Here is a 15,734-nt window from a genome sequence, read left to right on the forward strand (position 1 = left end):
GGCTCGGGCGCTGGGGGCGGGCTGGAGCGGCTCCATTTTACGCCCGTCGGCGGGGCTGCCCGGCCGTCCCGCGGCCCGGCCTGGCGCCAGGCAGGGCGCGGCCCGCCCCGGCGCTTCTCCCTTCCCTCTTCCTCCCTTCACTCCTCCCCGCCCGCCACCGGCACCGCCGCCGCCACCGGGGTGGGGCCCGCGGCCGCTGCCCCCCGCGCCGCCCGGCCCCCGCTGCCGGCCGCGGGCTGAGCGCGTCTCCCGGGGGCGCGGCCCCGTCCCTCCGCGGCGGCGGCTCCATGGTGCCCGCCGCCCCCCGCCGCCCCGCAGCAACAGGCAGGACGAGGAGGAAGCGGCCGCCGGGGGTCCGCACCGCCCCGCCGCCGGCCTGAGCGGCGCCGCCGCCGCAGCGGGAGCGACCGAGCGGGCGGGGGGCGCCCGCGGGCCGCCGGCGATGGCGAACCAGCTGGTGATCCTGAACGTCTACGACATGGTGAGCCACCGGCACGGCTCTGGGCGGGGGTCTCGGGCCCTCCCGGCAGGGCGGCGGCGGGGAGTGGCCTGCCCTGCGGGGGCCAGCGCGGCTGCGAAACTTTGCCTGCCCTTGCCGTGGCCGTCCCCGCGGGAGCTGGAGCCGGGGGCGGCGGAGCGGGAGAAAGAACGAGCCCGGGCAGGGGAGGGGAGGGCGGGGGCGGTGATTTGGGAGGTCTGACGGATTCCTACAGCCCCTCTGCGACCTGCGACAAAAGTTTGCCGGGTCGGGTCTTCCAGTGACAGGTGGATCCGCTCCCTGTCGCGGGGGAAACTTTCCCTGCCGTGAGCGTCCCTGTGCTGTGCTGCTCCCTCCGCTACTGCCCCGAAGCTCAGCAGCAGGGAGGCCCTGCCTTTCTGCTCACGAAAACCAGTTTTCCAAGAGGATGGTAGTTCAGGATAACCTCTGTCGCTGTAAGGATAAGAGCTTTTTAGCCCAGTGTCAGTAAGGTGATTTTTTTGCTAGACCTTAATTTTGAATAGTTTTGTTGTGGCTGCGACCTGGTAGAAATAAGGGAGTCGCTCCAGCTTGATTTGCAGCCGTATGAGCTCACCTTCCCTCCCTCCTGGATAATCTTTATGTGGCACCTACAGCAGCTGTGGTATTGTCTTATGTTCAGCTGGAAGCTGCTCAAATGCCATGGTAACAAATGAGGTGTAAGTACCTGCATGGAACAGTAGGCTTGGATAAGTAATAAGAAAATATTATCCATTAATGCGTTTCAATCGCTGGAAATTAGAACGAGTGGCAGTATTTCTGTGACCAAGTTTTAAGTCTGCTGATAGAGGGACGGTAAGATGGAGAACTAGCTTCAGGTGACAGTGGTTGTGTTGCTTAGCTTATTTTGGATGGGCTTTTCTACCACCACCACCATTTTAAAGTGAACCTTCGCTGTTTTGAAGGGGTGAAGGTGTATAGTGTAGTGCCAGTGACTGCTGGAAGTGAGAAAATACAGCTTGTTTTGCTTGGGAACAGTCACATTCAAATCCTAAAATGTTTAATAGCAATCAGTAGGGATCTATCTGGCTTGAAATCAAATATATTTACAATATCATAGCAACTAGCCTGATTTTTGTCATTATTTTCTTTCACTCTAATACTTACCTCAGAAATCAATGTCCCTTTTTGGGGGATTTTTTGCCCATACCTGTGTTTTAGCTCTCTCTCTAGTGAATATAGCCTGTTACCTTGACTTTGGTTTCCTTCATTATAGACAGGGAGGGGAGACTGGAGACAGGAACAATCTGTTCACTGTGATTTTTCTCAGAGATGGTAGGAAAAAAGTGAGGGTCTTTGCTCACCTGGTTGAGCTCATATGTGATGCTAGTATGAGAAAAAGTCACAGTGTGCCTTATTTACACTAGACCTGAGGAGGGAAGGCTGCCCTGTCACATGCATATATATGACTTCTCTGGACTACAGTGCAAATATATATATTGGGGAGTATCTTTTAGCATAAAAAGATGGTTTTACATATATTAACTATAAATATTTGTACAGAGAAAGAAGTAGGACTTCAGCTTCGTGACTCTTACATAAGAATATCTTTGAAGTCAAGGCTTGACGCACTTCTGACTCACCAAAATGGAAGACCCACTGCTCTCATGAAGACTTGCTTAATTGTGCTGAGTGAGCCCAGTTCAGAGGCAGGCTGTGAAACCTTAACAGAGTGGACTGACTCCTGTGTAAATGCCTGCCATGGCCTCTAAGAAACTCCGTTCTCCCTCTGATGGTAGTACTGGTGGGGTGTGACTTCAGCATGCTGTCTCTTTTTCTCTTGTGATAGTCCACTCCTTCATTCCCATCATCCTTTCTTTTTCCTCCAGAGCTGAATTGCTGTGATCAGTTTTACTCCAGCCATCCTAGGAAGGCTGGCAGTTGACATGAGGGAAGTGAGGAAAAAAAGCAACAGGAAGGGTGTGCTCCTAAAAGCTCGTGTCATATTTTTCCTAAGGACATGTTGGGGGGCTGTTGGTTATCCTGTTGTTATTACTGGGATTCTGCCTCCATCGAGAATTCACAGAGTCTCTGAAGCCACCATCCATGGAAGGAACTTGCTCTCCAGAAGAAGCAGCCAAGCACATTTATTTGCAGGTGCTTGATTACATGTAGGGGTGACTTTAATGGTTGAAGCTGCACATCACCACAGATTATACATAAGGAGATTATACATACCACTAAGGAGAATATTTCTGTTTCCCTTTTCAGTCCTGTTTGTTGTTTTGTAGCAATATCTACTTTATTTGACCATTAGAGAAGCAGTTTTCCTTCAAACTGGTGAGAAAAACACAGGTTTGTGTGATGTCTGGAAAATACCACAGTATCAAACTGCTCTGCTAAACCACATCTCGGTCCATTTGAAACTTGTTTGGGACCAAAGCCTCACTTCCATGTTGCATAGCAGTTTTTACTGCTTGTACAACAGCCTGCTGAAGTCAATGGTACTGCTTTATTTGGGGACACTGGGAGTGGGTGGAAGAAGGGAGGAGTCCTCTGTAATAGCAGTTTTGAAGTTCTGTTTATTCACCAAACCATGCCAGCTGTGTACTTGAGACATTAGCAGGTTTGCTGTCTGCTTCTGACATTCCATATCACTTGGAAATGAGTTTGGGGCTGTTCTGTAGTTAAGGTTTGGGACTGGGTTTTTTTGTTTCTCTTTTGGAACAAAAGACCATTGTTATTCACCTGGTTGACAGAACCAATGTTACTGTAATGAGCAAACAGCTTTATTTTAACCTGAACACAAACTGTGGCTTCATTTCCCAGGCAGCTGCTTAGGTATGCAGGGGAGTGCTAAGTGACCTTGCTGCTGTTGGAACTCCTTACAGGAGTGAGTGGTTGCTTTTGGAGGGTATACCCTTCCAATGTCCTTAGTGCTTGAAAAAGCAAAAATCTTCGATACAACCAGAGTGTGAGGGGGATGTGTGTGTTGTAGAAGAAAGTCAACTTTCAAGGACTGGTAACTTTATGGAGGGAGAGAAGCTTAAGGGCGTATTTACGTGGTACAGTTCATGCCTTTGAACATCTTCTATGATCATTAAAAGGGTAGGGTGAAGGCTTTGATATATTGTGTTTTGAGAACTGGAGTACTTTATAGCTTCATTTTAACTAACTGCTATTTTTAGGAGTCTAGTTTTTTTGTGCCCAAGTAGTATCCTATTTCTTCCCTTGTCAAATAAGGCAATAACAAGCTAAAGTATTAATGTAAATGAAAACTCTGAAGGTATTTTGAAGCACTGGGATTAGTGTTTTTCTTTCATTGCAGTGACATGACTTTATTGTGCGCATAGAAAAATACTTCTCTAATATTTCCTTATGATAGATTAAACTTGAAATCCTGTTTTAGGAGACTGACATTTTGCAAAATATTGAGGATATGGGATTGCACCATACTACTATGGCAAAATCCATATCAAGACTAAAGGGAATCCAGTTTGTGTAATGGAAACAAGGATGTAGCATGTGGGATCAGTTTGGGCATGTTACTGATCCAGTGAGCTATAAGATGTAATTTAATTTACAGTCCTTATTTTGTAAGTTGTATATAATCTTTTCAGCTGCTGCCAAATTCAGCACTCTTTGTTGCATTTGTCCTGCATTTCTTCCTTCAGTGAGATAAGGCATTTTGTTCAGTGAGTAAATGGGACCAACCTTCCAATAGCTCATCCAGATTAAGTAATAATTAGATATAATTACTTTCCTAGGGGGAAAGTAATTCTGCCTCATTGAAATTCTTTTTTCTTCAATTAACCTATTCTGTTCTTACTGGAAGTATGAAGCAAAGTGCCAGCTTCCTTCAGGCACTTCTTCCAAAGCTGCTAACTTTGATTTTATCTGCCACCAGTGCTCGCTTTGTGCAGTGTAGCAAGCCCTGAGTGTTGAGGTGGCACCAGTAGGGAGGAGTGTGTGCTTGGATAGGGGCAGGCTGTGCTCAGTACCCTGTTGGATCAGCTTTCCATCCCCTTCATCCGCATCTCTGCGGATCAGTGACAAGGCTTGGTGACTCACTTTCTCTCTCCCCTATACTTTGTTTGGTTTCATGGAGTTGTGGCTGGGGAGTACTGTGAATACTTTTTCTCCTTGTTTATTTCTGTGAAATAACCAGCTAGGCTTTATTCTGTCCCACTGCATGTGGGGTATCTTGTGTAAGTTTTGTTCTGTTTTCAGAAAGCAGCCATAACCTTGCTTGGCATTCACAGATCCAATGGGTACATGATAGGTAGGTTGTTTGGAATTCAGCAGCCAGGTTCTGAGTTTTCTGGCCACAAAGTGCCCAGGAGAGGGACAGACTTAGAGCACCAGAGACCCTGTCTAGCTCAGTTCTAGATAAGGTTCATTTGGATACACCTTCCCATTAGGCCAACGTGCTTTATTCCAGTGATGACAAACTGTACCTTGACTGTGCCTACGGTTTTGACTATAAATATAAACCTGAAACTATTTTGAAATGGTGAGCTGGTAAACCGTGGGATAGGAAGGGCCTCAGAACCAGAACACATTTATGTTACAGTAGCTCTTCTGTTTTCATGGGGACTTTGATTTCACCTTGTAGGCAGAATCCTTTTTTTATGCTCACAAGCCCACTAAGATGAGTAGTCTTCGCATCCTTCTCCTTTCTTTCCCTCTTTGTATTCTCCCTGATATATGTCTTCCTATACAGAGTAAATTAATGCAGTGTATTTCTGGATGTAGCTTGTTCATAGAGACTTGCTCTCTGCTCTTTTCTGGGGGATGGAAGGAAAGAGCTGCTAAGCCCTTTAAATAGACTAAGGTGATGATTTAGTGTAGTCATCCATACCCCACTAGCTAACATAGCACTACACTGACAAAGCCAGAAATTAAAGCCAATGATAAAGTTTAATCTTAAGCAAAATTTATCCTTTGATCACAGTTGAGCTTTAAGTAAACATAAGGTGCAAAACCTGCCTTCTCTTAATTCATATTGACAAAATTTCCCACAGCTGGTTTGTCTGTTTGTAACTATTGGCAAGGTGTGCTCTTTTTGCCATTTAGCTTGTTTTCGTTTTTATTAATAGCCTGTCAACCTGAGGTTTAGTGTATCATTTTTATTGGGAGACAAAAAGCCTACACGCTGTAATGTTTGCAGTGGTGCTGTAAATTACACACTGACTCCAGCCAGCACATCTTCAAGTGTGACACCTGCAACCTTTTATGTTTTTATCACTGGTTGTGCTGCACAGTGGCTTTGCATCAGAAAACACTGATTATGTCAACAGGTTGTGTGAAGAAGATGGCTTGATGCTTTCTGCCTGCTTGCTAAACCAGTATTAATTTACTGGGGGTACTGCCTCAGCCTGAATCCTGCTGCCAGTTGACTTTTTGAAGTCTGCTTTGTAAAAGCTCACAGAGAAGCTCTGGGAAGAAAAAAATCCTGTTACTGGAGTAACTGACAAAATAGTGGTTTCCTTGTATTTTCCTGAGGATTTTCTTGCTAGCCAATTTCAGTTTTAAGGACAACTGAGGCTGTTTTTTTTAAAGCTTTGTTTCAGGTTCCTTCTCAAATTGTGTGTCACTTGAAATCTTTTAATGCTTGGAGACTGATACTTTGAGAGTGGTGATGCAGACAGGGGAAGAGTACTTTGAGGTTTTCCTTTATCAGAGTTCTGCATCTTTGAGGTCTTCAGGGTAACAGTTAGCTTCTGATAGACACTTGCTGCTGCTGCACTTTCATAAAAGAAAAGGGAAAGCATTAAGAGAAGTTTCCTTTCTTTACTATTTTTTCCATTTTCTAAAAAAAATTCACTTCTGATTCCTTTTGAAATGCATCTGTTTTCTGTTGGGTACAATACAAGTGATATATTGGTGTCAGACCTTTGCAAAGGACTTAAACCTCATGTTTAGAATCCCATGCATCAGCAGCCTGGAGAGAGCTTTGTCTCATGCATGGTGACCTCTAATTGAGTGTTCAAAGACAAAATATAAGAAGGTAATTTCGGTTCATCTCTGAGTATGTCTTGTGCTCATCTGTTCAAAAGCAGGTGTGGTCATTGCTATTTATGACAGTTGGTGTGTGTATCTCACAATCCCACATTCTGATGGACCTTGAAGAAAAAATGTGCTCCTTAAAATTACAGCAATTGATTCCAGAATGTGTTCCACCTAATGGCAAACTTAGCAGCCTGCAGCTTGTTGACAAATAGGAGGTTGATCTGGATTTCTCCCAGGTTCAGACTCCTTGGCTGACAAACTTTGACAGCACTAAAAAACTGGAATAGAACCTAATGGAATTAATTCACTACGTGCAGTTTGGGAATTTTAGGGACATTCTGTTCCTGTAAAATGGATTGTTTACACTTTGTGATAAGGTTTAATACTTTGTGATAGGGTTTAATGCTTTTGATGTGGGGGGACACATGTCTGCTCTGAAAAGATAAATCTGTACTGCAAACTAACTTAAGTTTTGCGTTTGGTTTTTTTCTTCTTTTCTTTTAGTATTGGATGAATGAATATACTTCTTCCCTTGGAATTGGAGTGTTTCATTCAGGTATAGAGGTGTATGGCCGAGGTATGTACAAGAAAAGCATAACTTACTTTTTCCTTCAGTAATACTGTTATTTAAAAAGCATTTTTCAGATAGTGAGGGGAGCCTAGCTCCTGAAACTTGTTCATCTCTTTTCTTATCTATTCTGCCTCTGGAAAAAAACCTTGGACATGAATAACCTGGTAGCCACTGTGCATTCTTTTGTATAAAGCTATACAACTTCTTCAGGCATAGAAATCTTTATTTTAGGTTTGGAAATACTTAAAGAAACCTATATAAAACAAATGTGTGCTTTGTATAAAGGATGGTTGAATCCATTCCTCAGTTTTCTGTCAGCACTTACTGCAAGGAGTTAATTTTTAACTACAGGAACAATAATCTGTTGCAGAGAGACACCTAAAAGTGCATGATGGTCAGGCAAAGGTCTATTCCATTTTAGTAGGTTGGTTTGTTTTAGAGACCATTTCTTTCAAAGGCATCGCATTCGTGCTCCTTGTGATAAATAACAGCAATGCTTTTCAGTTTTGCTAAATAGGTTGTGCTTGGGTGCTGCAGCCTCCTGGTCTGTTCAGGCCACTTTGAACCTGCATTGCAGCCAGAAGGTGTTTGTGCACACCATAGCATGGGCTCAGCTCTGAGGTGTTTCTGCCCAAAGCATAATGACACTCCGAGGTGATGGTGCTGCTGAAAGTAGTCCAGTTAAAGAAGGAAAATCTACTGCTGTGGTGGGTTGTTTTTGGAATATGTTGGGGGGTGAGGGGAAGGAGCAAAAGGCAGGGTATGGACTCCAAAGACCACACTGCCCAAAGTTATCTTAAACTATGTTTCAGCTACTGTAGTGGTCACATTGTATCTGATTTTGCAAGTGTTACCAGAGCAACAAATTGACAAAATACAATGCTTATTGTTAAAACTTTTTTGGGGATTTTTTTTTAATCTGACCCAGAAAGACCTGACTCTTAATAGTGCTGTGCCTGAAACCCAGTTTTTGAGCTGTGCCAAATACATGTGCCTCCCTTCCTGTTGGGATTATAGCAGCTTTCTCATACAGCAGATCATGCCCCTGCTAGAACAATGACTTGCATTTTTCCAGGCACATCAAACCTTTTATTCATTAACCTGTTGTAAAAAAGATTATCCACAAAACTGAGTGCTAGACATGGGTGATGTGTTATGGGTTTTGAGGAAAGGAAGTGTGAAGTCATGCTTAAAGCTTTTTATTACACTCTGGCTGTGGCGTGCTCTGTTATCTTACAGACACAGATGGAAGCTGCAGCACACCATGATGCTTTCATGTAGTGTGAGTGCTTAAGCCAGCAGGTGCTATGTGCTTGAGATGCATGCACTGGTTTACTTTCTTGCTCTAGTAGAGAACTTGTGAACCTGTAAAGAATTGAACTCTTGCAAATCAAGAAATTTAAAGAACCTATTAGGCCCCTACGCACTGCCACACTGAGGACTGTGGTGTATGCTGAATAGAAATGGCATCAGACCTCTGAGGATGCAGTACTTTGAATCCCCAAAGTACTATCCACTTTCATAGACATATGTAAGTGGAATTCTAAAGACAAGTATGTATAAAGATGTACAATTTAACTTGTAAATGCTCACTTATACAATGAGAACAGTATGTACTTTCTGCAAAGTTATTCAAGTTAAACCTGTGCACTGATGTAGGAAATTTCCTGTTAGTTTTTACTTAGGCTGAGTAGTAACTGACAAAAGTATTAATTTCCAGTTCATTTAATTTGCTCCCCATGTAAATAACATGTCTGGTTGCTAGCTTTAGATCCTTGTGAAGTCACCTTCCAGTCAGTAATCTCTGCTGTTTTTTACTGTCATCAGATGCTGCTTTTGTTAAATCTGAGCTTTCTCTTTCAGAATTTGCCTATGGTGGTCATCCATACCCTTTTTCTGGAATATTTGAGATTTCACCAGGAAATGCTTCTGAGCTAGGAGAAACATTTAAATTTAAGTAAGAAAGATTACCTATTTTCCTGCTCTTTGAAAAAGCATATGAAAAAGACAATTTGTTGCATTTATTTTTGAGGATAGATGTATTGAATTGTAAAGGATTTCTAGCTTTCTGAGAAATTCATGTGTTTGCATAGAAATGAAAAACAGAGGTGATGAGACAATGAAGTGTCTACAGCAAAGATTTTTTTTTAGCATACCATTAACTTCCTGAAATGCATACAAATTTTGTGGACTTGTAGCTAACTTTTATTGCTTACACAGCATAAGCAATGCAGTAACTTTTTCATAATCAGCAAGAAAACATCATCTCTCATGATAAAGATGAAAGTGGTGCCATAAAATGGAATAGAAAGAACCTTCATTATTCTTGGAGAACAGAAAGATCTTGCTACCCACAGTGGAGTGACTTTTGAGCAATGTGTGAACAGTATCCCACATGTATCTTGGGAGCCAAATCACCTTCTACTCTCTGTTTCTCTTCTAGAGAGGCTGTGGTTCTAGGCAGTACTGACTTTATGGAAGATGATATAGAAAAAATAGTAGAAGAGCTTGGAAAGGAATTCAAAGGAAATGCTTATCACCTAATGCACAAAAACTGCAATCACTTTTCTTCAGCTTTATCTGAGGTAAACAAACTTAAAGGTCTATAGAAAGGTGTTTCACAGGTGGTTACAGAGCATCATATCCTTCCAGTCCTTTGGAACGTTTGGCTTCATTTCTCACTTCCTATCTCTGTTGCCTTGGGCAAATATCATAATTTTTCAGGTTGCATTTGTGCTTATGTCCAAAGCACCAGATTTTGCTGCTAAATATTATTGTTGTACATAGTTTGTGTTAGAGCACAGGTGCATTCCTAAAGAGATACCTAGTAAATAAAGTATTAAGAAGATTTAGAAATAATTTTAGTTGTTTCAGGGATTGCTACTGAAGATAGAACTACTTGTTATTTTTCTCACATTATTTGTATTTCCCCACAGAATCATCACACTGTAAATAATTTACAAAGTTATGACCTAGTGTTAAAGAATAGCAAAGGCATTAAAGTTCCCCAGATAATGTTAATCTTCTGCTTGAGAGGCTTTTGTCAAGTTATTGCTCTGCCAGCACCTGTGATCTGGTCATCTAGATCCTTGATGGTCATGCAGAGTATCTGACCGAGGAGTGGAACAGGCTTTGCTTTTTCCCCTTCGGATTTGTTGTGTAACACGATCAGTTTGCCAATATGATTGAATGCCTGATCATTCACATGTGTATCCACACATGGGAAAGGGCCAGGAACAAGTAACCCAGGTCAAAGAGGGGAATGGAAACTTTGATTTTCATTGATAGTTGGCAATCTCTGCTTGACAAAATTTATTCCAGTGTTTCATTGAAACACTCCAAAACAAGGATGGCTGATTTTCCCATGTGAAGTTTCACAGAATTTATTTGGGTTTTTTTTCCAAAATAGTTAATGCATACTTGCTGTATAGCCTGTGTTTTATGTAGACTGATCTTCCAGTGGTAGTGGAAAATTTTATAGAGATTATGATTCATGTGCAATGCTGGTACAAGTAAGTAGGGTGAGACACTGACAAAGCTGCAGTTGGTGTGAAATCTGGCCTATATGGCCAGGGTTTTGCCATACTCTTCAGCTGTATGGTCATATTGTTTCTGTTTTAGGTCTTGTCCTATTTAGTGTTCAAATTGGCTATAAAAGTGGGTATAATTGCAAGTTAAATGCTGCTCAGTTACAGCAGAGTAGTGCCCATCTTCTCCAGATTTGCACTGTGATACCAGAAATTAATATGGAGGTGGTTAAATAAAGTAACTCACTCCTTGAATAGTGACAACAAAATTATTTAATGATTGATGTGAGGTAAAAATAAGTACTTAATGCAACTTTATACATTTTTGAGGAGTTGAACCCAGCTGTGCATTGTATAGTTGCAGTGAACCAAAGTGTGTGCTTGGCCTGCGTTGTAGGATAGTGATGTCTTGTGGAAGTTGTCAGAAGCCATCACAGTAAGGAGCCTCAGCTGTGTGTGTAACTCTATACAGTTACAGTACTGACACTGGCCACTTGATTTCAGGGTGCTTTTTTGTAACATTGGGGTTTCTCCTGCAGTTTCTGTTTCTGAGGAATTAGCACTGAATAGAAACCATAGCTTAACTAATTTCTGTGCCTTTTAGAAAAGTTATTTTAAAAGAGTGAGGTGCTTAGGCTTTTCAGGACTTCTAAGAAAATCATAGAACCAACCACGTGTCCAACTTTCACAATGGAATATAGGTGTCTCTTTGGGACTTAAAATGCTGCATTTATGGATGGAAAAGGTCATAGTGCAGCTAACTTGGGTGCTTCTTGACTGGCATTTGTAAACTGCAAGGCTGCTGCAGCTTTTGCTTCTTATTTACAGTACTGCAGTTTTGTTACTGCTGAATCCAGAAAACAAATTAACCCTTTGTTTTTCCTTCCCCCATAGATTCTCTGTGGAAAAGAGATTCCACGATGGGTGAATCGCCTTGCCTACTTCAGCTCTTGTATTCCCTTCCTCCAGAGCTGCCTGCCAAAGGAGTGGCTGACTCCTGCAGCCCTCCAGTCCAGTGTTAGCCAGGAGCTACACGATGAGCTGGAGGAAGCTGAGGATGCAGCAGCATCAGCTTCCTTGGCAAGCTCAGCATCTGGGTCTAGAACTGGACGCCACACCAAATTATAAGTCCTCCTCCAAAGTAGCAAATACTTCCGAAATACTTTTGAAATACTTCAGTTTGATCTCTGCAGCAATTGACTTCCTGACAGAACATGAGAGCCAACTCTAGAACATTGTTTTTATATGCAAAAATAAAGCTCTCATCAACCCCTGTTTCAGCTCAGGATTATTGACGTAGTGAAAGGAATTGCTGGGAGAAAAGGGAAGGATTTTGTGTGAAGCCACCCTTTTCATTTTCACGTGTTTGGTAGACCTGAGTTAACATCTTGCATAAAGCAGAACTTAAATTATTTGTTTACAGTATTGTGTACTGCTGTTTACAAGTCCTGTAAGGACTCCTGCTACCATGGAAGAAGAAAGAATTTGGGTTTGATTTAACTGTTGGTATAAATCAAAAGCAGTGGTATGATGCCCTGGATGAACTTTCCCCTTTGTTTTCAAGATTTAAGGCAGGAGAACACTAAATTGAGGAATGCCAGAAACTGCTGAATACTATATATGTGAACAGGGTACTGTGCTCTTAAAGTGGCTGATGTAAACAGGTAGATTCCAGGATGTAGGGAGACTGGTTTGGTCTAAAATCTGTTCCTAGAAGTATGACCTCTACATTAATGAAACTGTGGATTTTTGCACATATGAAGGGAAATTTCTATCTCATTGCAATGCACATCAATCCATTTATTTTTTTTTTTTCAGTTCAGCCATTTAGTTTTCATCCTGTCTTGTGTCTTTACTTGCAGTTTACTTCAGGATTTAAACGTGTCAATATCATCTGCTAGAAGCATCAACAAATTTTTCACTTCTTTGCTTTACTTGATTTCAAACTTATATATACAAGTTAGTACTTGTATTCCTTTTGTATTTGTTTCTTTCATATAGTTTGGAATCGTGTAAAACAAGCCATTTGTGGTTGGGGAATGGCCTTTGCTTCCTGCTGCTGATTTTGCTTCATTTGAGTTTGTAAACATTAATGTCCCTCTTTTTTTGAGCTATAAATTACTGCCCAGTTGTGCATATCCGCACAAATGATAGAGAAATCCTAATTTATTTTCCCACAGTCTCTATCTGTGGCATTAACTTTCTTATCAGATGTAATGAAGAAAAACCTGAAAATTGCTTATGCACCTGCGTGTTTACACAGCAGAACCCACTAATCTGCACACATAATTATATCTGAAGGTAAGAGATATTATTTTCTAAAATACAGAAGTATGTTTGCTGGTAGATTATAATTAGAGCTAAATTATAATTAGTGATCAGAATATATAATGGAATGCCTTATTCTTGTTCACTTACCAAGAGAATTAATTGTTCTTCCAATCATTAGTGTAAATTAGTGAGGTTCTATTGTGCACATAAGGCTACAGTAGCACAAACATGAGAGAGGTGAGCTTGAGTATTTTGTAAGACTTGCTGCCTTAAACTAACAAAAAACATACCATCCCTAAACAGGATCAGCTCACAAAGAAGTGTGCATTACTCAAAATACGGATGATTCTTACGAGCTTTATTTACAGTCTTTTGCTGGGTTTAGTTTTTCTGTTGAATGAAATACTGACTCTGCAGTTTCTGCTGTTTAAAAGCAAAAAAAAGTCCTCTTGGAAGGCAAAATGCTTCATGTTATGAATGCTCCTGTCTGTGGGTAGTGGTGCCATTGAATCCTATGGAAAGGTGCAGTAGCTGTATCATAGTAAGAATTCTTATGGTTGCCAGCTCCAACTTGTGTTAGAAACAAGTGGAAGTTTTCCTGCTGCCACCTGGGTTGAATCCTTCATCAGACAGACTTTAGCTTTTCACTTATCTTCTGTGATGCAGTGTAGTACAGAGAGAGATATGCTCAGTTCTGGGGGGGAAAATCAAGTGAGACTCTTTCTGGAAAGAGCGAGATAATAGTAAATGTCTCCATAACTGTATTTTGGTGCGTGTTTTAATAATCTCTTCTATCAAGTGGGAAATGCTTAAGGCTGGTGAGTCTGCCACTAACTTCATTCTCTGTTTGATCTCCAGAAGCTGGATATACTGACCCTCCCTGTTGAGTGCTTTCCACTCTGAATTTGAGTTCTCCCTTCCTTCTTTTCCCTGTAGTGAAAATGAATATGGTGGTCTCCAGTCAACTCTCAAGCATTACAGAACTGGATCTCGCACTACTCACAGCTCAGACAACAGGCTGCAGACAGGTTGTTTTGTCTCTGCTGTGCAGCTGTGGTAGTAATGTGACTAAGTCTCTTGGCCAGGGCAGGTCCTTTATTTCAGCTCAGGGTTGAGGCCACTGATCTAGCAACGTACTGTAGCTTTTCCTAGGCTTTAGGAAAAATAAATAGAATGAATTTTCATTGCTACCTTTTATGTACCAAAATCAGCTTTTTAGGCTTCTGATACATCCAGAGCGCTAGGTCACAAATCTCTACACCTTCATTAACACACACAATTACAGCATGTACAATGCAAGAACATGACAGATCACAGCACAGTTTTTATTTAGAAGTAAAACTAAGACTATTTTTTATAAAGCAGACTGGAAAGTTTGTAACAAAAACATTCATTTTATTGTTAGCTGTACAGATGAAAATACTGTCTTACGCTCCATAACAACTTTTTTCTGTTTGTTTTGAAACCATCCATTTGTAAATTCCGTAAGGAAACTGACACCTGAACCCTGAAGGTTGTTAGGTATTGAATCAAAGCAAGCAGTACTGTAATTCCAACCGTGTGCTGTCAGCTCAGCCTCTGCTGGATGCCTGCAAGTCACCCTGCCAGTGGTTACTCCCATTTGTTAGCAATAGAGCAAGTTACCTTTCACCAGCATTACTGCCAAGCAGGGATTACTTTAGCCTACTAATGACCACACTGTGCTAGGACTAGAACACTTCAGAATGCTGTGAGAAAGCTGGACACCTGTGGAATCTTTTCCATCAAAACGGGTAGAAAAATATCACCACTTCAGGGTTCTGCTCTGTCTACTTTCTCATTCTTGTTTAATTTTCTGTGAGATAGTACTTTTGATATGTATTACGTTGTTTATCTCAGTCATTTTATTTAAATGCCATTTTCTGTTCAGCAAGCCAAAAAAATCCAATGTACTGTCAGTGTGCACCAGTAACTTCGGAGTGGCTTGGTAAAAAAAAAAAACATAGTTGCATTACTTCTAAAATTTGCAATGCAATTCTGATCACTATTGATAGATGATAATTTTCACTGTTGGAAGTTGGTTACAAGCTGAATATTCACTGATGCATTTTTTGTAAACTTGTATTCAAGTTTACTACATAGTATTTGTATAAAATTCAAAGAATTTTGACTTTTGTTACCTGTACATGGCAACAAGTTGTCTAGCATCTTAAACTTAAATCCATCAGTTTATTAAAAATACTTTTATAAAAAAAAAGTTGGCTCTGTGTGTTACTCCCCTTGTACCTACAGCTTGTTTTGGCAGTGCCACCCAAGTTGATGTTTGGTTCTGAGTGATGGTTTTGAAGGACAGTGAGACTACCCAAGGGTTTCCTGTAGTTAAGCTTTAGGCTGACATGGGCATCAGGCACTGCAGTTTGGTTTGTGTGAGGCATCTGCCCCAAACATCCCCAGCTCTGGCACAGAGTTGCAGCAGCCCTTGAGGACATGCTTTGCCAGCACTGAAAGGTGTTGGCACTGGAATTTGCAAAGTCAGATGAGTCCATGTGTTTAAGAGCAGAGAGACTTCTCTGGAAGTTGAGGACACTGATGTGGGAGTGCTGTCCTGTGGCTGTCCAAGCCGGTTCTGTCCCTGCCCATCTCTCCCACAGCTGGGAAGGGGATGTGTTTTGCCATGTTGTGCATGCTGAGCAGGACGTGTCTGTGTGCACTGCTAATGAACATTGGCTAGGGCATGACCTGTCCAGACACAGATATGTTCCCTTTTCTGTGTTTCCCTAATCACCAGCAAACCTGCAAGAGAGTTTGAGCAACTTGCAGCCTACTGAAAGGAAACTTGACAATAGTTCATCAGTTAAAACAAATGTGAGTTCCAGAGGAGCTCACTTCTGGCATCCAATGGCCAGGAGTGCCCGTC

At 41.8% G+C, this 15,734-nt stretch overlaps 1 protein-coding gene across 1 annotated transcript; it reads left to right on the top strand.

The window, feature by feature from the left end:
• Positions 1-426: 426 nt before the first annotated feature.
• DESI2 (desumoylating isopeptidase 2) lies at positions 427-15,074 on the top strand. Its single transcript, XM_058020982.1, has 5 exons — positions 427-481; positions 6,974-7,046; positions 8,904-8,997; positions 9,484-9,625; positions 11,462-15,074. Exons 1-5 carry the CDS (start codon positions 443-445, stop codon positions 11,693-11,695), a joined length of 582 nt encoding a protein of 193 aa, XP_057876965.1. The 5' UTR covers positions 427-442; the 3' UTR covers positions 11,696-15,074.
• Positions 15,075-15,734: the final 660 nt, after the last annotated feature.

The sequence above is a fragment of the Melospiza georgiana genome, chromosome 3 (assembly GCF_028018845.1).
Source record: "Melospiza georgiana isolate bMelGeo1 chromosome 3, bMelGeo1.pri, whole genome shotgun sequence".
Classification (NCBI taxonomy): Eukaryota; Metazoa; Chordata; class Aves; order Passeriformes; family Passerellidae; genus Melospiza; species Melospiza georgiana.